Here is a 22,476-nt window from a genome sequence, read left to right as displayed (position 1 = left end):
AGAGCACTTGCCTTGCATGCCTGAGGCCCTGGGTTTGAATCCTCAGCACCACATAAGCAAAAAGAAAAAAGCTGGAAGTGGCGCTGTGGCTCAAGTGGTAGAGTGCTAGCCTTGAGCTGAAGAGCTGAGGGACAGCACCCAGGCCCAGAGTTCAGGCCCCACGACTGGACCGGACTCCCCTACCCCCCCCCCCAAAAAAAAAAAAAGTGAATGCAGCCATTAGGGAACTGTGTTGGACCTGTAGGATCCTGAGGTCCTGCTGTGCTTTCCTTCTGCCTGCAGACTGCTCAGGTATTCAACAATCAGTGTTGGGATGAGGCCACTATTCTGTACACTATTTCCTGGGGATAGACTTGGGAGATAGGTATAAAGAGCCAATCCACTCACCTGCACTGTGATGACAGCATACTACCAGGATGCATTAAGCTGCTATTGGCACATACCATCCCCAACCCAACCCTTGCCCACAGCAGCCAAGCACTGACCGGAGAGTGTAGTCCTCCTCAGTGACGTCCTCTACATCAGCCCAGGCATCATCTACACCCCCTGCCAGAGAAACCAGTCTATCAGCACTGAGGGCAGCCACCAGGAGATTCCACTAGAAGATTCCACCAGGGCCACCATCCCAGCAACCATTCCCAGGGACACGCCTCATGTATCCTTCAGGATTATAGGCCGTAAGTACAGCAGTCCTCTTGAGTTCCCTCTCGAGGGAATTCTTGTTGTCTCCTGGCTCCTGTTGAAAGGAATGCCCTGATCCCATACCGGCTGCCTGCACCCTCCACCTATGCCACCGTGGCTGTGGGCTTTACTTCATGACCAGGTTCTCATTCTTAGTCCCAGAGAAAGCTGCTCAATATTCACCTGAGAAAAAATAGTTGTAGCCAGAGCGTCCATACAGCTCCCCCCATCCAGCCAGCGTGGCCGACCTGCAAATATGCTGGAAGACAAACAGTGTTTTCAGCGTCAGGCAGTTTTCTGAAGCATGCAGAGCTAAAGAACCCCTGGCGCTACTGAAGCTTTGGTCTTAGTGCACTTCCCAGTCTTATTGGCATAGATAGATGCTACCATAGCCCAGTCTAAACCTTAATCCACCTTTATCCAGAGTCTCTCCCCCAAATCTGAAGCATTTGTCCATTACTAAAAGTAATGGACAAAACTTGTGGTGGCACACGGGTACCACATGTTGGGCATGGTACTGACAAAACAGCACCACCACCTCACAGGGCATGAGGAAGGTGGAGCATCACTGGGCATCACTGCCAGCTGACAGATGGAGAAAAGGAAAACTAGCCCAGAGACATGAAGGAAATGAAGACAATCAAGAAGCTGGAATTTGCTACAAAGCCCATGTGGCAACTTTTTAGCTTAGAAGGAAGCACTTTTTTTGCTGGGGGGGTGGTGGTTGCTGGTACTGGGGCTTGCCTTGTGCTCTCACTCAGCTTTCTGGCTCAAGGCTGGCACTCTTAATACCTGAGTCACACCTCCGCTTCTGGTATTTTTGCTGATTAACTAGAGGTAAGTCTCTCAGACTTTTTAGCCTGAACTGGCTTCAAACCACAATTCTTTTTTTCTTTTTTATTGTAGAAATACTGTACAGAGGGATTATAGTTACATGAGTATGGTAATGAGTACATTTCCTATCGAGCATTGTTACCTCCTCCTTTCAAACCACAATTCTTTTTTTTTTTTTATTGTAGAAATACTGTACAGAGGGATTATAGTTACATGAGTATGGTAATGAGTACATTTCCTATCGAGCATTGTTACCTCCTCCTTTCAAACCACAATTCTTTTTTTTTTTTTTGTGGGTGGTGAGGCTTGAATTCTGGGCTTGAGCACTGTCCCTGCGCTCTTCAGCTCAAGGCCAGAGCTCTACCGCTTGAGCCATAGCACCACTTCCGGTTTTCTAGTGGTTTATTGGAGATCAGAGTCTCACAGACTTTCCTGCCTGGGCTGGCTTTGACCCAGGATCCTCAGATCTCAGCCTCTTGTGTAGCTAGGATTACAGGCGTGAGCCACTGGCGCCTGGCTAAAACCACAATTCTTGTATCTCGGCCTCCTGAGTAGCTAGGATTGAAGCATGAGTGACTAGTGCCTGGAAAAGGGAACAATTAAGGGAGCTATTTATTTTTTTGGTGCCAATCCTGGGGCTTGAACTCGGGTCTAGGTGCTGTCCCTGAGTTTTCTTGCTCAAGGCTAGCACTCTACCACTTGAGCCACAGCTCCATTTGCAGCATTTTTAGTGATTAATTGGAGATAAGAGTCTCATGGACTTTCCTGCCAGGGCTGGGCTGGATTCATGATCCTTAGATCAGCCTCCTGAATAGTTAGGATTTAGGTGTGAGCCACAGTTTCTGGCTGTATTTTGGATTTTTTTAAAAAAAGGAATTTAAAAAAAAAAAAAAAAAAAAAGGAGTGATCAGCTAGGCACAGTAGCTTATGACTATAATGCTAGCAACTTGGGAAGCTGAGAGCAGGAGAAGCAAGTTTAAGGCAAGCCTGGGCAAAAAGTTTATGAGGTTCTCCCCAACCATTAGCTGGGCATAGTGGTCATGCCTGTCACACAGAATGTTGAGATTAGGACAATAATGGTTCCAGGCCAGCCCAGGCAAAAAAGCTTTCAGGCTGCGCTCCAACAGAAGAAGTGGGATATGGTAATGTGTACTCTGCTGCATCAAGTATAAATAGGAGGGTTGCAGCCCAGGTGCGGGACCAGGCAGAAAGCAAGAGCTTATCTCAAAAATAACCAGTGACACTTGGTAGACACCCAGTGGCTAACACCTACAATTCTAGCTACTCTGGAGAATGAGATCTGAAGATTTCAGTTTGAAGCCAGCCTGGTAGAAAAGTCCACAAGAAAGTGAGGAATGTGGCTTAGCGGTAGAGTGCCTGCCTAGCATGCATGAAGCCCTGGGTTCGATTCCTCAGTACCACAAAAACAGAAAAAACCACAAGTGACACTGTGGCTTATGGTAGAGTTCTAACATTGAGCAAAAAGCAGCTCAGGGACAGTGCCCAGGCCCTGAGTTCAAACCCCAGGACTGGCAAAAATAATAAAAAATAAAAAAGTTCACAAGTCTCTATCTCTAATAAACCAGCAAAAAGCTGGGCTGGAGGTGTGGCTCAAATGACAGAATACCAGCTGTGAGTGAAAAATTCAAGCAAAAGCACAAGGCCCTGAGCTTAAGTCCCAGTACTGCACCAAAACCAAAAATCTCAACAAAACAATGCAATAAAGGGTTGGTGGCATGGCTCAGGGATAGAGCACCTGCATAGAAAGCATGAAGTCCTAAGTTCAAACCAAAGTACTCCTCTTTAAAAAAAAGATATTACCAAGGAAATATAGTCGGTATTGCTGTGGGATTGTTTTCACTGCTGGGGATTAAACCCAGAATCTTGATAAACTAGAAAAAAATTATAGCTGAATAAACAAGAATGAGTGACCAAGTTCCCAAGTAGAAGACAAAACTTTTCAAGAAGATCCCAGACAAGGCCTGGCAAAAGAGCTCACCCCATCACCAACGGTAACTCTCAACACCTATTCTTCAGCCTTGGGGCTCCACAGTATAGTTCATTGCTTCTATAGCTTAGCAAGGTTTACTCCAAATGGTCTCCTGTTAGCTTATTCTGAATGGTTTAAATTGCACATGTGGAACAGCACTTGGCAGTATCTGCCAATCTAGTGGCCAACTTGCCACAAAGACTACAAGTGGACTGGGGGGGGGGGGGGGGGGGGGCGGGGCGTATAGCTCAGTGGGAAAGCACATGTTTAGCAGGTGCAAAGCCCAGAGTCCAATCCCTAGAACTCACTAAAGGAGGAGGACAATAAGTAAACAAAAGTGACTGATCTGATTTCTATCTCTTAAAGGAGGAAACAAAGATGAACTGTCCCATATTTCAACTGTTTAAAAGACACATACAGGGTTGAGGGCCATGGCACAACGGCTGAGCATAAGCCTAGTGAGTATAGGCCCTGAGTTCAAACCTTTCTAGTGTCTATGTGACACCAAAGGCTACAAAGAAACACGAAGAGAAATGGTATAGGAGTATATTTTACCCTTTAGTACTATACATTTTAACTGATTTATTACTCATTTTTTTTGCTGAAGCTAGGGCTTGAACTCAGGGCCTCTCACCTTAGCTTGCTTCTATCACTTGAGCCATACCTCCTATCACCTCCTATCTGGTTAAATAGAGAAGGACTCTTATGGATTTTTCTACCTGGGTTAGCTCTAAATGTGATCCCTAGATCTCAGCCTCCTGAGTAGCTAAGATTATAGGCATGAGCTATTGGTGCCTCAGTTTTTTAATGAAATATTTTACCTAATTCCAACACTCAAAATTTTACTTAACATTCAAAATATGACCAATATGTAATTACTTTAAAAATCAGTATTTAAATGGGTGTGGTGGAACACACCTGTGATCCCAGGACTTGGCAGACTGAAGGAGGAGAATAATTAATTCAAGGGCATCCTAAGCTACAAAGAAGTTCTTGGCAGGCCTGGGCTACATAGTCTCAACTATGTCCCCAATCCTCCAAGAAACCAACTGTGTTTGTGTGCATGTGCATGTGTCTATTAAGTCTTCAAAACCTGGTATGTATTTTACTTGTCTATGTGAGACAACAGGCAGAAAGAACTGGGGGAAGATAAAAGAGTTTGGTGGTACCAGGGACTGAAACAGTGTCTTCCCTTTGCTAAAGAAGGGTTCGACAGCTTGAGCCACATCACCAGCCTTTCCTCTTGTTTTTGAACTTAGGGGCTCACAGTGCTCAGCCTGCTTCCTTGACTGGTGTCCTACCTCTTGAGCCATGCTTCTAGTCCTTTTTTGCTGAGTTTATTTTAAGAGACAGTGTTTCAGAAACTTCTCTGCCTGGTCTGGTTTTTGAATCACAATCCTTCATATCACAGCCTGCTAATAAGCAGCTAGGATTACAGTCATGAGCCACAGGTGCCTGGCTTTCCCCTCCCCCTCCTTTTTTTTTTACATGGTCTTAGTATATAGCTCAGACTGGCCTGAAACTTTTGATCTTCCTGCCTAATTACTGAGTAGAATAACAGGTGTGCACCCTGTACCTGGTTTGACATGTATTTTAGCATATATCAAGTAGGATGCTAAATTTTCTTTGTATAAAAGGAGATGTAGGGCTGGGAATGTGGCTTAGTTATAGAGTGCTTACCTAGCATGCACGAAGCCCTGGTCTCAATTCCTCAGTACCACATAAACTGAAAAAGCTGGAAGTGGCGCTGTGGCTCATGTGGTTGAATACTAACCTTGAGTATAGAATAGCTCAGGGACAGTACCCAGGCCCTGAGTTCAAGCCTCAGGACAAGAAAAAAAAAAAAAAAGATATTCTTATCTCAAAGTAAATTGTTTTTTAACATTTTTTAATATAAAACTTTGACTAGGGGCTGGAAAGGTAGCTCAGTGGTAGAGCGCTTGCCTTGCATGCATGAGGCCCTGGGTTCGATTCCTCAGCACCACATAAGCAAAAAGAAAAAAGCCGGAAGTGGTGCTGTGGCTCAAGTGGTAGAGCGCTAGCCTTGAGCTGAAGAGCTGAGGGACAGCACCCAGGCCCAGAGTTCAGGGCCCATGACCGGACCAAAAAAAAAAAAAAAAAGCTGTGACTGTCACAGCTTTAACTGAAATGAGATAAATTCAGACATTTACTTCATGTTGCATTACCCATACTGAAGTGAGTTTGGGAAGGTACAGGACACAGGCATTTTTTTTTTTTTGGTCGGTCGTGGGGCTTGAACTCTGGGCTTGGACGTTGTCCTTCAGCTCTTTAGCTCAAGGAGAGCGCTCTACCGCTTGAGCTACAGTGCCACTTCTGGTTTTCTGGTGGTTTATTGGAGAGAAGAGTCTCACGGACTTTCCTGCCAGGGCTGGTTTTGAACCGCGATCCTCAGATCTCAGCCGCCTCAGTCAGCGCTAGGATTACAGGTGTGAGCCACCAACACCCGGCTGACAGGCATTTCTGAGCAAAACTTCCTCCCTTCCCTAGTCTAGAAGAAAGCAGCACTGAAATAGTGTTGGTAGGAACACTGCCACCCTGGCATATGGGACAAGTGCTGCTGTGAGCCACACATCTGAGGACCTGGTCACCAGTTCGCAGCATAAATCTTTTCAATGGAGTGCAGTATGTCCTCTCCAAACTCCCTCTGAATGCCATACTCACTACTCAAATTCCAATGACAGTCTTGTGGATCTCCACCTAGACTAGGGATTCCTACTGCTTACTCTAGAGCAGTGTCTTCCCATGGAGCAGGAACTCTCATGCTGCCCAGTCTGCTCACCAGGAGGATGGCCATAAGCAAGCCCTCTGTCCCCACAGCAATTACATCAAAGGGAACAGACAACTGCAGCAGGTGTGCCATGTGTGGACATTGATTCAGAAAGCTAAGAGGGATGAGCTAAGAGAAGATGCAAAGGGAGAAGGCGGCAGAATTCATAGTGAAGCCAATCCACCACAGCAAGTTCCCTCGAAGAACCTCAAAGCCATCCCTCTGCAGTTTGCTGGCCCTGGGCTCTTTCCTCACGGGCCTGTCTAAGCTTCTCTTCTGGACTAAGACCCAAGAATCTGGAGTTGCTTAATGTGCTATTTCCCAAATGTAATCACAAGTTCCTTACTCACAGTCTCCAGACAAAGGACTGCTACAGGACTCCTCAGAGTCTGATCCTTGTCAACATACACACATTGATACACTTTTGTGAATCTGGACGGAAGGTTAAGTTTAAAATGTAATTTCTTAAGCTGGGCATTGGTGGCTCATGCTTGTAATCCTAGCTACTGAGATCTGAGGATTGAGGTTCAAAAGCCAGCCTGGGCAGGAAAGTCCATGAGACTCTTCTCTCCAATAAACCACCAGAAAACCAGAAGTGGTGCTGTGGCTCAAGTGGTAGAGCGCTAGCCCTCAGCTGAAGAGCTGAAGGACAGAGCTCAGGCCCAGAGTTCAAGCCCCATGGCTGACAAAATAAATACTTACATACATATATAAGTAAATAAAATGTAATTTCTTGTTCCTATTTGACAGGGAATATTTTCCACAAGTCCATCCTTGAACTGCTGATCTGTGAACCACCCTGGGGAAAACATTGTAGTATTTCTCGTGTGATTTCTAAAGACAAGCACTGTGCTCTACCAGAGCAGCACTCTGTAAATTGTTAACTGGTAAACTTCACTAAATGTCAAGAGGAAGGATTTGGGACCTAGCATTTCAACATACTTTTTTTTTGTCTCAATGAGTACATACTCCGTTTATTAACACTTCTAGTCAAAAGAGTTTGTATAGTTTAGTTTAGCAGAAAGGTTGAGAGAGTGAAGTGGAACAGACATACTTGCGTGAACCCCTTTCCATCTCTAGCTATATAATTCTGAAGGCAAGGTATTCTATCTCTTTCCAACTCAGCTTTGGTTCCTGTAAAATAAAGATCCGTGAGCAAACTATCTCTAGGCCAAGCACTTGGATATGTGTATACTTTACCTGTATATATTTTTAATCTGGTTTACTATCTCAACATACTTTTGCCAAAAAGTATCTACCCAAAAAAGCCTTCAACAGTCTCCTTTCCCACCTTGTCTTTCCTGATTGTCCTTCTCCTTTACAAAGACACACCAGGGACTAAGCCAATATTCAGCCTCTCTTCTCCTCAGTCCTTCACCACCCATGCTGGGTGACTGCAACTGTAGGCTGCAGAGTACTTGGACACCTGCTCAGCAGGCTACCTTACTGCTCATCGCCCTCCTGGACTTCACTACTCAAAAATCACAAGGGCTTTCATGGCAAATCCAACACCCTAGAAGCATTTAGTCTCCTCCATGGTCTGCAATGACATGCACCAACCTCACTGTCTGTAGAGGCCTCCTGGTACCTCTCCCTTACACTTCTGTGTTCTCCTGTACTGTCCATCCGCATCATGCTTGCTCTCCAGTTACTCTCAAGCCATGTCCAGCTTTCTGCAAATGATTGGTTAGGACATCAGTCCACACTGCTGCCTTGTGTGGACTGCAACATGGTATTAGAGAGCTTCAAACATCAGCTCTTTCTTCTTTTTTTTTTCTTCTTTTTTTTTTTTTGAGAAGGGTCTTGCTACATAGCCCAGGGTAACCTAGAATTCACAATACTCCTACTTCAGTTTCCCAAGTGCTGGGATTACAGAACACCACACTTAGCTCAAATCCAAGCTCTGTTTTCTATGTTAAGTAAGCTTAGGCAAGTTATTCAGCTACCCTGAACCTGTTTCCTTTGTCGTTAAAGCAATATCACTTATACCAAAAGATGACAAGATGGATAAAGTAAGTCATATTGGGGAATTAACTCTACAGTAATTATACTAAAATAATAAGCCTCATTAGGGGAAGGATTTTTTTTCCCCCAGTCCTGGGGCTTGAACTCAGGGCTTGGGTGCTGTCCCTGAGCTTCCTATGCTTAAGGCTAGCGCTCTACCACTTGAGCCACAGCACTACTTCTAGCTTTTTCTGTTTGTGTGGTGCTGAAGAATCAAACCCGGGGCTTCACACATGCTAGGCAAGCCCTCTACCACTAAGCCACATTCCCAGCCCGGGGAAGCCTTTTGTCTGCCTCAAATGCTGCTATTTCTCGAGGTCTGAAACAGCCTAGAATATAATGTATGTTCAATAAATACTTAATGATGAAAAGAATGAAAAAATAGAGGCTGGGATGGTGGATGAAGAGCTCAGGGGCACCACCCAGGCCCAGAGTTCAAGCCCCATGCCAAAAAAAAAAGAAAAAATATTTGATTTTGTAAGCTTTGATATAGATATACTTCTTCCACTTTATTCTTCAGTGAACTGAGGCCATGCTCAGGTAGGAAGTAACTAGAACTAGGATCTGAACTAGCAATGGGGTACCCTGGTATGAATTGCCCCTACTGCCCTGAAACCATCTTCAAATCTGTTTTCTATGGCTTGTTTCCCACCACACTAGAAACCCAGGAACCAGCCACTGATCTTTGGCTAGTAGAGAACTAAAAGACTCTATATTGTGCATGAAGGCATAACAGGACTTGGAGCTTGAGGCTACAGGGAGGCCCTTACCTTGCCTTTGAACAGGATCACTGGGCAAACAAACCGTCCTCTGCACCTGGCCATCTTGCTGCGGTGGATGAGGTCTTGTAGCTTGCTCACCTGCACGGTACTCTGAAACCTAACACACAGGCAAGAGCAGGTTAGTATGGCTTTCCAGTGGGAACTCCACCTATTTATGTGTGTTTGTCCACAGATTCAAACAAGGTCTGAAAACATATATAAGAATATCCACTGGGTTGGGTGCTAGTGATTCACGCTTGTCATCCTAGCTACTTAGGAAGCTGAGATCTGAGAATTGCAGTTCGAAGCCAGCCTGGGCAGAAAAGTCCCCATGAGACTATTAACTCCATGGGCTGGGAAGGTGGCTCAGTGGTAGAGCACTTGCCTTGCATGCTCGAGGCCCTGGGTTCGATTCCTCAGCACCACATAAGAAAAAAGCCGGAAGTGGCGCTGTGGTAGAGTGCTAGCCTTGAGCTGAAGAGCTGAGGGACAGCGCCCAGGCCCAGAGTTCAAGCCCCACGACCGGACCCAAAAAAAAAAAAAAAAAAAAGAGACTATTAACTCCAATTAACACCAGAAAACCAGAAGTAGCGCTGTGTCTCAGTGGTAGAACACTAGGCCTTGAGCAAAAGAGCTCAGGGTCAGCACCCAGGCCATAAGGTCAAGCCCTACAACCAACAACAACTACAACTACAACAACAAAAAGAATACTCACTGCGAAGAAGTGGAGGTGTGACTCAAGTGCTAGAGCACATAAGCCTTGAGCAATAAAAACAAACAAGAGCTCGAGACCCTGAATTCAAGCGCCACTATTGTTATAAAACAAACAGTAACAAAAAAATACTTACTGGAAATTCAATGAATACTATTAATTCCTAATTTCAGAGCACTGGTACATTAAATTTTTCAAGAAAAGAAAAATATGTTAAGTATTAAAATCTAAGTTGTAGCTCAAGTGTTAAGAGTACCAGCCATGACTAAAAAAGCTGAGCAAGAACAGGAGTCCCTGAGTTCAAGTTCCACTACCTGTGTTCAAGCATGTGCACATACGCACACACTTAAAACAGAATTCTGGCTTCAGAATATTTATGGGATCTGTGATTTTTTTTAAAATGAACTCAGATAAAGACACTGGTAAATAAGAGGCAGAACTACACCCAGGAAGTTGAACATTGGTTATGTTGACAGTATTCAACATTTTATTTTCAGAGTAAGATCTGGTATCCCCTGAACCGTCTGGAAACCACAGGGCAACTTCTGGGATTTCTTTAGGGAATGTGATGACATGGTCATGGTACACATGGTTCTAAGACATCCTAACCCTAACCTTTAACAGTCCAAACAGTCACAGGGCAGGGAACTGGGGTCAAGGAGAAGAAACAGAAGCTATCAGTGACTCTGAGTGGTGCAGAAGTGGGTACACTGGGTTCGAAAGGGGAACTCCTAGAGTTAGGTTAGAAATGAGCTCCAGCAATCCCCACCCACACCAAATCACATTTCCCTAAAAGAAAGGTCATACTCAGAAATTCACCAACCAGCCTTTAGCAAAAGCCTCACCCTGCCAGTTAGAGCTACTGGCAGTAAGAGAAACAAGAAGCAGAAAGGTTTGAGTGGAAAATTTTCCCAGTGGTGCAAGTAACTAGCCATTAAGAGTGGAGCAAGACACTAATGTTCTCTCCTTAAAAGAGCTGAGTTTCAGGCTGGGCGTGATGGCTCTTTACCTATAATCCCAGCTACTCAGGTGATGAGTTCTGAGGATCTCCATTTGAAGACAAACCAGGCAGGAATCTCTAATTAACCACCAAAAAGCCGAAAATGGAGCTGTGGCTCAATTGGCTGAGTGCTAGCCTTGAGCACAAGAGTTCAGTGACAATGCCCAGGCCCTGAGTTGAAGCCTTAGAACTGCCCCTCCCCACCCAAAAAAAAAAAAATCCCAACAACTTCTACCTCTGTTTTCTAACTAGTTTCTATTTTTATTTTATTTTTTAGTTTTTATTACCATTTATCCTTAGAATTTTTTATTGCAGAGATAAGCAGAGAGCTGTGTGTCTGGCACATGAGACTCATTTTTGAATGTAGGCTTACATATTTATGTCTGCAAATAGACACTAAAATTTATACCAAGATGTTTTCAGGTAGCAAAATTTTCTTTGACATGTATTTTATTTTTTGTCAGTCATGCTGCCAGAACTCTGGGCCTGGGCGCTGCCCCTCAGCTCTTCAGCTCAAGGCTAGCACTCTACCACTTGAGCCACAGCGCCACTTCTGGCTTTTTTCTGCTTATGTGGTGCTGAGAAATAGAACCGAGGGCATCCTGCATGCAAGGCAAGCACTCTACCACTGAGCCACCTTCTCAGCCCCATCATGTATTTTATTAAATCAACTAACTGAATTTTATTTTTCATGGGCAGCATTTATAAACAAACAAAAATTATTTTTAAATAATGAAGAACATAAGGTAACGTAACTTCTATCAGGAAGCTTCTAAGACCAGCTAGGCTGCTTGTTCCTCAAAACTTGCTGAGATAAATACTGCTGTTATTATTATTTAACAGATAGGAGAAATTCAGGCATAGTGGTGGGTATATGCCTTTACTCCCAGCTACTAGGAAGACTAAAGCAGGAATACTGGGGCCAGTTTGAGCAGCGGAGCAAGACCCAATTTTAAATTAAAAAAAAAAAAAAAAAAAAAGATATGAGATACAAAGCAAGGCTTATATCCACATCAGCCTCTTATTATAAACAAACCAAGTTAGGAATGTACTAGCTCAAAGTCACACACACAAAAAAGTCAGCAGGCCAGAGGAGATTCTAAACTTGTGAACAGCCAATAAGGCCACGGCTTTAGTCAACATCCCCCAAGCACCTCACCTCTACTTGCCTAACTCTAGTTTTTTTTGGACTATTAGTTGCTTATTTACTGGTCTCTGTCTCCCAGCAGACTTTTTTTTTTTTTTTTGGTCCGGTCGTGGGGCCTGAACTCTGGGCCTGGGCACTGTCCCTCAGCTCTTCAGCTCAAGGCTAGCGCTCTACCACTTGAGCTACAGCGCCACTTCCAGCTTTTTTCTTATGTGGTGCTGAGGAATGGAACCCAGGGCCTCAGACAGGCAAGGCAAGCGCTCTACCACTGAGCCAACTTCCCAGCCCCTCCCAGCAGACTTTTAAGGCTAAGGACTTCATCTACACAATTTCTCACTGATTCCTGAGGTGACCCAGCAGTAGCTCAGTGAAACCTTGGTGACTAATGTATCTCAGCTGTTGAGGGCAATCTGTCTAGGCTTCGAATCCTAGACATGAAAGGCTTAACTATGGAGGTTTGTTAACTAGCCCAAAGCACTTCCTGAATTTAGTTCTACCATGTTTAACCATGTCTGGTTAGTGACATAGTAAAACCAGAGCCAAATATATAAAGAAGCAAACAACTGATTTTGTTCTCATTCAAGTGTATCCAAACTCTCCTTTCTGGGGTTGGAGGCATGGCACTAGCCAATAAGTGAAAAGTGTCAGGTATGAGTCCCAGTCTCAGACCTTTGGAAAGAAAGGAGGGGAGGGGAGGGACAGGAGGGGAGGGAGAAAGAGGGAAGGAAGGAGGGAGGGAAGGAGGAAACAAGCTCTCTTTTCCTAAAACAAATGGGCATGGCCTATGCGAAATCAGTTCTGTACCACTTCAAGGCCCTGAAAGACATGAAAAGTTAAAAACCAGTTCCAGAGCCAGGCCCAGATGTCAAGTATTTTGGGAGGCTGAGGAAGGACTAAGTACAAGGCACTAGCAACTTAGCAATGAGACCTCATTGCCCCCTTCTCCCCGCAAAAAGCTGGCTGTAATCAGCACTCAGGAGATGGAGGGAGGACTCAGAGTTCCAGGCCAACCTGGGCACAGCAAAAAGAAATAATAAAAAAGCAAGGATATATCTCAATGGTGGAGCATTTGCCTACCATGCCAAAGGCCCTGGTTTCATTCCTCAGCTTGCAAAAACCAAACCAACAAAAGCAAAAAACACAACCCTCCAATAACTCCCTAGAGTGACGTATTACAGTGGTCCTAGCCTGGACAGTGAAGCCCTGCTGGACAAGGTTGGGAGGGGGAGAGGGGGAGCCGGTTAAAGAATCAGGAAACTTGGCTTTTAACACCAATCTGGTGACCTTAACAGAGGCAAGTTGCTTCTCTGGGCTTCAACTTCATTCTCCATAGGATGGGGTAATTTTGTCTTCTTCACTGCGGGGCTGGTTACACAACTTAGGCTGGTGTGCAAAATGCTAACACTTGCCAGCCAGTAAGCAATCAGTGAACATTAGTTTCCTTCTCTTTAATGGCTAGACCTGATTAGCAATGAAAATGTTTCCTTTCAGGAAAAGATTCGTTGAGGCCCAATCTTCACTTTCCATGTACTACTAAAAGGTAGTCTGGCATTAGCTGGGAGCTTGTTAGAAAACAATTCGGCCCTACTTCAGAGACACCATGCAGAAGAGATCCCCCCAATGATTCAATCACAAAGTTGAGAATGCCATCTGGACACAGATGAAACCACCAGCCACTCCTTGGCCAGCACTGATGAGAATGCAAAAGGGGAACAAAAGCAAATCTTGCTCAAAGCCCTGTAGGTCACAGGATTAGAGAAAGCAAATGTACCAAACTCTAGCAGGAGGGGCTTAGAAACCCCCAGGATGTGATACAATTTCTAGGATCTTCACAGAATCTGTTTTAAGTTGGGTGGACCAAGACAGGGGCTTGAACTTGGTACCTGACGATTTTGCTCACTGGCTAGTGCTCTATTAACTAATCTGTGCCTCCACTCCCTCCACAGAATCTTTAATTCATCCATTTTTTAGGGAACCCCAGCATGACCTCACAAGGAATTTTTATTTAGTCAGTCATGGGGCTTGAACTCAGGGCCTACACATGGTCCCTGAGAGCTCTTTGGCTCAAGGCTAGAACTCTACCACTTTGAGCCACAGCTCTACTTCTGGTTTTTGAGTGGTTAATTGGAGATAAGAGTCTCACGGGGACTTTTCTGCCCAGGCTGGCTTTGAATCACGATCCTCGGATCTCAGCCTCTTCAGTAGCTAAGTTTACAGGAGTAAGTCACTGGTGCCCAGCTTACAAGGCATTTTTATAGACATGTCCACCCTTCAGATGAGGAAACTAAGGCTCTTCCCTCTAATCCTTCTGAGTTAGTTAGGTTGTTCCTCTGGTCATAAGTCTTCTCTGGATCCCAGTGACATGCAGCTGCTTAGATGAGCTAGGGAGATCTAAGAAATTAGATTCTGGAAATTCTGGTTCTGAAGACCCAGAAGAATTACCAGAGAATCTATAACCCTAATGAGTGCTCAAAACCAGTAACACCCACGCATAATCCTCAAGTACTTGGCCTGATGATCATGACCCTATTCTAAATTGAGGTGGTACTTGTCTATAATCACTCTGTAGCCGAGACTGGCCTGGAACTTCCAATCCTGCTTCCACCTCCTAAGTGCTGGAATTACAGGCATGCAACACCACCACACCCAGCTTCTCTTCTCTTTTTGCTGTTTCTTCCTTTCCTTTCTCTCTCTCTCTCTCCCTCTTTCTCCCCCTCCCTTTTCCCCTAATTCCCCCTCCCCTTTTTCTCTTTTTCTTTTTGAGATAGTCTTGTTGCTACATTGCTTGAACTGCCAAGTTTTGAGATGGGGTCTTGTTGCTAAATGTCTTGATGCAACCCTGAAATCCCAGCCTCCTAGAGAGGTTGAGATATTTTGAGGCTAGCCTGGTAGTTACATAGCCAAGACCTTGTCTCAAAAACAAATACACACATACACTAGGAAAAAAAGCAACTCTGGAGCCTCAATGTTTGATCAGTTGTCCGTTTACTACTTAGGGGCTACCTCGTGCATCAGGCGCTTAAGTGTCTGCTCTGGTAAGAACTGTTACTTACATAAAACACTCAGGCCACGTAGGCATAAAATAAAAAGGTAGCTCTTATTTCTAATTCTTACAACAAACATGTCAGCATGTACTAGCACCATTTATCAGTAGGTACTGATCAAGCCACCTTTTCTAGAGTTTTAACTAGTCATTATAGGCATTAATTAAGATGAGGCAGGGAATTATAGATGAGAAAACTGAGGACAAAGAGGTTAAATAACTTGCTTAGCCAGAAAATGGGACAGCCAGGAAGTAAACTCAAATTTTAGACGTTAGGGGGCTAAGGGCTATATGATAAATGCTCTTGTCTGTCTTGACACATACACTCACAAAAAAAAAAAAAAAACCCAAAAGCCACTGAGGCTGTACAGAGAGGTGAAAAGTGGTGACAGCTGTCTTACAACAATGAACTGAAGAGTAGGGGTAAAATAATCCCAGGCTGTGACTTCCTAACCCTCATTCTATGTCATGCCACCTTGCCATCCCAACTCATCACACCCTGTTAGCACCGGGGGAAAGTGAGTCTACCCTGCCCAGCTGCAGGTGAGTGCCTAGGCCCCAGTCACATGATGCTCACGTGTCTTTCTCCTTCTCAGAACATTCATACTCCAGGAATACGATGTGCCGGGGGTAGTGGCCACAGATATCCCCATTCACATTTGGAATCACGCTGAAACAGTAGTCTTGGCCAAACAGTTCTAGACATCTTTTCTCAATGCGCTCAACCTGTACAGAGGAGAAGAAGTGAATATAAAGATTCCTGAGTTCTGGGCTGGGAAGGTGGCTCAGTGGTAGAGTGCTTGCCTTGCATGCATGAGGCCCTAGGTTTGATTCCTCAGCACCACATAAGCAGAAAAAACCAGAAGTGGTGCTGTGGCTCAAGTGGTAGGAGTGCTAGCCTTGAGCTAGAGATGGGGGACAGAGTTCAGGCCCCACGACCAACAACAGGAAGATTCCTGAGTTCTGAATTTGAGAATTAAGTAGCCCCGGATCTAGAGAGGTCACTGGGATTGACTATTATTATTCAATGCTGTGAAGAGACATGAATCTGGGTCACAGGCCCCTCGTGTTAATTACACCACATGTGAAATGCTTCAGGAAGGATCCTGAATTGCCTCCATATTGTATGTCATGCTGCGTTCAGTTGTTTTTTTTTTTGGTCGGCCATGGGGCTTGAACTCTGGGCCTGGGCACTGTCCTTCAGCTCTTCAGCTCAAGGCGAGCGCTCTACCACTTGAGCTACAGCGCCACTTCCGGTTTTCTGGTGGTTTATTGGAGATAGGAGTCTCACGGTCTCTCCTGCCCGGGCTGGCTTTGAACCGCGATCCTCAGATCTCAGCCTCCTGAGTAGCTAGGATTACAGGCGTGAGCCACCAGGGCCCGGCTGTTCAGTTTTTTGTTTTTTTTTTTTTTGGTGCCAGTATTAGGGCTTCATCTCAGGGCCTCATGCTATAACTTGGCTTTTTCACTCAAGGCTGTCACTCTACCATTCAAGTCTCACCTACACTTCCAGCTTTTTGCTGGTTAATTGGAGATTTTTTTAAAAAAATCTCTTGGGGGGCTGGGAAGGTAGCTCAATGGTAGAGCGCTTGCCTTGCATGCTCAAGGCCCTGGGTTCGATTCCTCAGCACCACATAAGAAAAAAGCCGGAAGTGACGCTGTGGCTCAAGTGGTAGAGCACTAGCCTTGAGCTGAAGAGCTGAGGGACAGTGCCCAGACCCAGAGTTCAGGCCCCACGACCGGACCCAAAAAAAAAAAAAAAAAAATCTCTGGATTTGTCTGCTGTGATACTCAGATCTCAGCCTCCTAAGTAGCAAGGATTACAGGTGTGACCCACTGGCACCCAGCTGGAGTATAGCTTTCATTAACTTCAAATGAGTGGACGACCCATAAAATGTAAGAAATCTTGCTGTCCTCCCAGCACTTGGGAGGCTGAGGCAGGAGGATCATCATGAGTCTGAGGATAGCCAGGGCTAATCAGTGAGACACTGTCTCAAAACAAAACCAAAAACCAACCCTTACTCTTACTCTAAGCTAGTATAACTGGCAATAATCCATCATGTTCCTTGGACAGCAGGCTTTCCTTACCTCCCTGAACCTATCTAGTACCTTCAGACTCTTGTCAGTGTCATCAGTAAAAACTGCCTCCTTACACACCATCTGCTTAACATCAGAAGAACTTTGTAAGAAAGCCGGGAGTGGTGGTATACACCTATAATCCCAGCACAGGAGGCTGAGGCAGGAGGACCCCATGTTTAAGATCAACTTGGAATCAGGATATCAGTATGGCATCAGGGCAGACCTTGGTGTCTCAAAACCAAACCACCTAGTGGGTATCAACGGCTCACACATGTAACTCTAGTTACTTGGCTAGGTTGAGGATGGGAAGATTATGGTCCAAGGTCAGCCCAGATAGAAGTCAGTACAACCCCATCTCAACCTATCAGCGAATGTAGTGGGGGCATGCCTGTGGTTCCACCAATGATAGGAATGTTAGTCAGACTGCAACTCAGAATGGGTCCAGGTGTGAGGCAAGACCTCTATCCTGGAAATAACAAGTCAAAACAGGGCTGGAGGTCTGGCTCCACAGCATCACTACAGTCTAGCAAGCTTGAGACCCTAAAACTCCACTATTGCCAATAAAAGAAAAAACAGCCAGGTGAATTGTAATCCTAGCTACTCAAGAGGCTGAAATCTGAGGATGGAGGTTCAAAGACAGTGAGATTATTCTCTCCAATAAACCACCAGAAAACTGGAAATGGAGCTGTGGCTCAAAGTGGTAGAGCACTAGCCTTGAGCAAAAGAACTCAGGGACAGCAGCCAGGCCCTGAGTTCAAGCCCCATCTGACAAACAAACAAAAAACAACTTTGAATGAGCTCAAGGATCCCAAAGAGACACTAAGGCTAGCTTGGGGTTACTGTCAAGTATAACATGACAACTGTAATTTTCAGGGGTAAGATGCAAAAGGGGTCCAAAAAAAAACCCTCAGGAAGCTAATAATTCATAATGGCTTCCTCAGGGTATGTAATTATCAAGCCTGCTAAAAAAATGCAAATTCTAAAGCTAGTCAAGTTGGTACATACCTGTCTGTAATCCCAACTACCTTCTAGATAAAAAAATATTAAAGCCAAAAGGACTGGAGTATAAGGCAGAGTACTTGCTTAGCAAACTAAAAACCTCAGAATAAATGCCAGAGTACAGTCCAAAAAAGCGCCAATTCTAGGTTACTCTTAACAAGTAACCCAGCTGATGCTCTGAAAAACACTTGGTTATTTGGAAAGAGAGCCCCTTTCTTACTGAGGTCTTCCTTCCCTGAGTTACTTCAAAGACTTGCAGATGCCACCTACAGTATGTCCCAGCCAAATCCCAGCGCTTTGAGGCCGAGGATGGAAGAGAGTCGCACTGGAAAGCTGATCTGATCGAAGTTGCCAAACCCACGTGGGAAGGAGAGGTGAAAGGATCAGTGAGATTCCCATTTCACCACCAGCCGGCGCTTAGGTGGGTTTTCTTAGGCCGGAAGCCGGCCAGGTCTGGTGATTATAGATGCCCCGAGGAAACCCCAAGGGAGTGGGAGGGAAAAGAGGAACTGAGAACCTCGGATGAAGGAACGTGGAGGCCGAGTGTGTGTCTGTGTGTGTGTGTGTAACGTGGAGGCCGAGTGTGTGCTGTGTGTGTAACGTGGAGGCCGTGTGTGTGTGTGTGTGTGTGTCTGGAGCCGAGTGTGTGTGCGTGTGTGTGTAACGTGGAGGCCGAGTGCGTGTGCGTGTGTGTGTGTGTGTGTGTGTGCACTGTCTTCCTGCGGGGTGGAGGAAGGGGAGGGCTGGGCCGAAGTCATGCTGGGCCCTTATAAGGAGGCGACACGCTCGGGTTCGTCCGACTCCGAACTGCCCCGCTACCCTTGGCCCCCTCCACCTGACCTCTAACCCGGGGGCACCCCCAGCCTATTTTCACTTAAGATTTGGGGTGTTTTGTCCAGACACCCCCTCTCGGCACGCTGGGCGGGATACTGTCTCCCTCCCGCTCTCCTCTCCGGCCTTGGCACCTCAGCCCTCGGCTCGGACCCTGCTGGCAAACCCCAGGGGCAATTCCTTCCTCGGCCCCGGGCCCTCGGCCTCCTTTCACGGGTCCGGAGCCCCACGCGTCCCTGGGGGCCCCGACCCGGGAGAAAGCCCCGTCCTCCGCAGGGCGCTCCCCCCAGCTCCCGTCCTCCGGACCCCGGCCCGGCGGGGGTGCCCGCGGTGCCCCTTCGGGACTCACCTTGGAGCCGCTCGTCCCGCCGCCGTCCTTAGCCCGGTACGGCGTCCGGGAGAACTCCTCCAGCAGCTCCCCCAGCCCCGGCTCCGGCGGCGGCGGGCTGCCCGAGGAGGCAGAGGTCCCCGCCGAGGCGGCGGCGGCGGCCCTAGCGCCGGCCATGGCCCAGCCCCCGCGGCCCCTCAGGGCGCCTCAGCCCAGCCCATGGCACACGGCGGCACCGACTCCGACTCGCGAAGCTCCCAAAACCGCCCCAGCCGCCGCCTTCTTCTCCCACTTCCGGCCCCGCCCCAACTCGCCGGATGTTTACTTCGGATGTAACCAATCAGAGCCCAGGAATCGCGCCCTGCCCACGAAGACCGGCCCTCCCCTGACGCGGAGCGATCCAAGTGGACTCGCGGAGGGGAACGCCGCCCCTGGCAGAGGCCCGCGCTCCGCCCTTCGGGGTTTCCCCTGGGGAAGCCGGGCTAAACCATTGGGGCTGCCGGCGGGGAGGGCAGCCTGGGAGCTAGTAGGAACGGAACCGTGGCGAAGAACCCGGGAGAGTGGGATAAACCATTACGGAGAGAGGAGGGAACCAACAGGGCTAGGAGCCAAATTAACCGTAATAAATAATATTAAGACAGCATTGCGTAAAGCTCTTTTCCAGGGCTCCCGACCACGCAGCGCATCACCCCACCAACTCTGCTCTCTTTTTCTTTTTAATAGCCTTACTCGCTTTCCATTTTGGCAGACTATGTTAAGCATCTACAGAAGTGGAGATGATAGTTTAATGGTCCCTCGGGTAGGTACTTACGGGCTCAAGCAACTTAGGCCCATCGCTCCGGTTCAATCGAGCCTGCCCAGCCCAGGACTTATTTTAAATCAAACCCCATCCACCACATTATGTCATCTGTGAGTGCTTAAGTATTTGCCTCTAACAGATTAGCTAATAATAATAATGATAGGTTTTTAAAAAGAGGTTGCCGAGTAAGAACAGCACCAGCACTCACGTGGTATTCAGGTAAGGGGTAGGTTTATTCAGTAGACCTGCTGGGACCAGGCAAAGTTGCCACTCCACGTGGCTGGGAAAGGCCTGGGAATGAGGGAGAGCTGGGAGAGAGAGGAAAGAGCTAGAGCAGAGAGAAAGCAGAGAGAGCTAGAAAAGAGCAGCAAGAGAGCAGAGAGAACTAGAAAAGAGCAGCGAGAGAGAGCGTCTGGGCCTGGGCTAGGCCTTATCTAGGGTATGGGCGGAGAAAGGTGTAGCCACATCAAATTCAGGTGTGACCTCAGCGGATGCAGATGTGACCTCTTCCAGGTGTGCCAGTTGCCTAGGTAACGCAGGTAATGGGTGGAGACTTTGCTGCGAGGAGGGTGGAGTCTGCTCGCCATCCAGGAGCGGACCTTACAATAATAATAATAAAAAAAAAAGCCAGGCGCCTGATGGCTCACATCTCTAATCCTAGCTACTGAGGAGGCTGAGGTCTGAAGATCCTGGTTCACAGCCAGAAGAGTAGAAGATGCCTTTCCAGTTAACCAGCAAAATATTCAATGTTCCTTAAATGGTGGAGTGCCAGCCTTGAAATAAAAACCAAGTAAGAGGGCAAGGTCCTGAGTTCAAATTCCAGGACCAGGGCGAAAAGGAAAAAGGGGGGGGGGGAGTACATGTTCACAAGGCCATTTAACAACCCTAACAACAAGATTGATACTGTTCCTTAATGGTGTTAGGAAAATGGAGGAGAACAGAAAAGGAATAGGCCAGACCCCTTCAGCAACGGCTAGGATTGTTCATTGCCAGGGAGGGGCATAGAGCTTCCCACCAGTGTGGAGGTTGTGCAAGGGACTAGATTTTGGGATGGGTTATATAGGGCTTACCAAGGAAGCAGAAAATAAAAATATGGGCTATGGTCTCTTGAGGGCTCAGGGCAGTGTCCTTGGCCAAGCCTACAGTGGAATGCTCCACCTGGAGTGAGGGGAATTTCAGCTGAGTCCAGGTCCAAATGGCTTGTCTGAGGGCAAGCAGGTGAGCAAGCACCTGGTGCTCTGCTTGACCTAAGGGAATAAAGCAAGAGACAGTCCATCACATAAGATCCTCATAACCAATCTGTGTTGCATTTTTCTCAGACAGTTGAAATTATTTTGTACTTTTGATGAACATTTTATTGAGGTACAACATATATATCAGCACCCTTGAAGCCAACACATGCTGGTTACACTGGACCAGCCAGAGTGTCTCAGTTCCCCAATAACAGGTGAAATTTTCATTTCAATGATTCTGTTACTTTGTGTATGAGGTAGGGTGAGGGGATAAGAGTCTTTTATTCTGTAATCAAATTATAAACCACGAGACAAAGATAGTTCTGGAATGAACCTGTTTCTTGCATGACAGACAAAAGAAAATTACTTGAGCCAACAGTACTAATGAAGAACCAAAGACTATGTGTGCAGAAGAAATTGCTCAAAGGGTCCAGACACCTGTCTCTTCAAGGTCTGGGTTGTCATTAGTTGAGATCAATGCATTAATGGCTTTGCCTCACTAGGGCAGGGCATCTGGTGTCTCTGTTACCTTTCAATTGCTGTGGGAAAGTCAGGTCAAAGGAGGACATGTTTATCCTGACCCACAGTTGCAGGTTTTCAGGCCATGGTCACTGGGCTCTGTGGTTTCGAGGTGTTGGTGAGGCAGAACATCATGATAAAGAACTCATGGCAGAGCAAAGTTGTTCATGGAAGCCAGGGAGAGGGCAAGACATAGCTCCCAAGGGAATGTCCCAAACTACCCACTCCATTCAACTAGACCATCACTTCCCAAATGCCCATCAAATGATGAACCCATCACGGGTGCATCCATTGATACGGAGGTCAGAGCCCTGAAGATCCAATCACTTCTCTAAACCCTGAACATTGCTGAAGGGGGTGGGGCCAGACCATAAGAGTGCTTGAATGCCTTTTCCTAAAGATTACTTGCAGAGTTGAGATGTCTCCATTGGCAGTCTGACATCATTGGGATTTGTAGTACAATGAAGCGTACTGTCTCAAAAATGTTAGTTTGTGGAGATGAAGATCTAGAACACCATCTGTTGTATATATGTGCCATGGTCCATTTAGCTATAAGTTGGTTGTGAAAGGTCACTATGGGCTGGTGCTGATGGCTCACACCTGTGATCCTAGCTACTCAAGAGACTGAGATCTGAGGATTTCAGCAAAGCCAGGCCAAGCAAAAAAGTCCCTGAGACTCTTATTAGCCACCAAAATATGGAAGTGGAAGTAGAGAACCAGCCTTAAGCA

The 22,476-nt window shown here is 46.4% G+C and overlaps 1 protein-coding gene across 4 annotated transcripts in view; it reads right to left on the bottom strand.

Annotated features, from left to right (window-relative positions):
- Mtmr14 (myotubularin related protein 14) overlaps positions 1–19,457 on the bottom strand; it is a 49,312-nt gene extending 29,855 nt beyond the window's left edge. For 2 of the 4 annotated variants that reach the window (XM_042679809.1, XM_042679810.1), the window contains exons 1-5: positions 19,219–19,457; positions 15,538–15,686; positions 9,068–9,176; positions 865–940; positions 486–546 (exon numbers count right to left, since the gene is read on the bottom strand). In XM_042679809.1, the coding sequence (XP_042535743.1) occupies positions 486–546; positions 865–940; positions 9,068–9,176; positions 15,538–15,686; positions 19,219–19,374 (551 nt within the window). In that variant the 5' untranslated portion in view covers positions 19,375–19,457. The remainder of the gene's footprint in view (positions 1–485; positions 547–864; positions 941–9,067; positions 9,177–15,537; positions 15,687–19,218) is intronic. The other 2 variants (XM_042679807.1, XM_042679808.1) reach the window with 1 other exon arrangement.
- Positions 19,458–22,476: the final 3,019 nt, after the last annotated feature.

Source organism: Dipodomys spectabilis, unplaced genomic scaffold, assembly GCF_019054845.1.
Source record: "Dipodomys spectabilis isolate Male_0828 unplaced genomic scaffold, ASM1905484v1 ptg000054l, whole genome shotgun sequence".
Classification (NCBI taxonomy): domain Eukaryota; kingdom Metazoa; phylum Chordata; class Mammalia; order Rodentia; family Heteromyidae; genus Dipodomys; species Dipodomys spectabilis.
The sequence above is the reverse complement of the archived record's forward strand: the minus strand, read 5'-3'. Positions and strand labels throughout refer to the sequence as shown.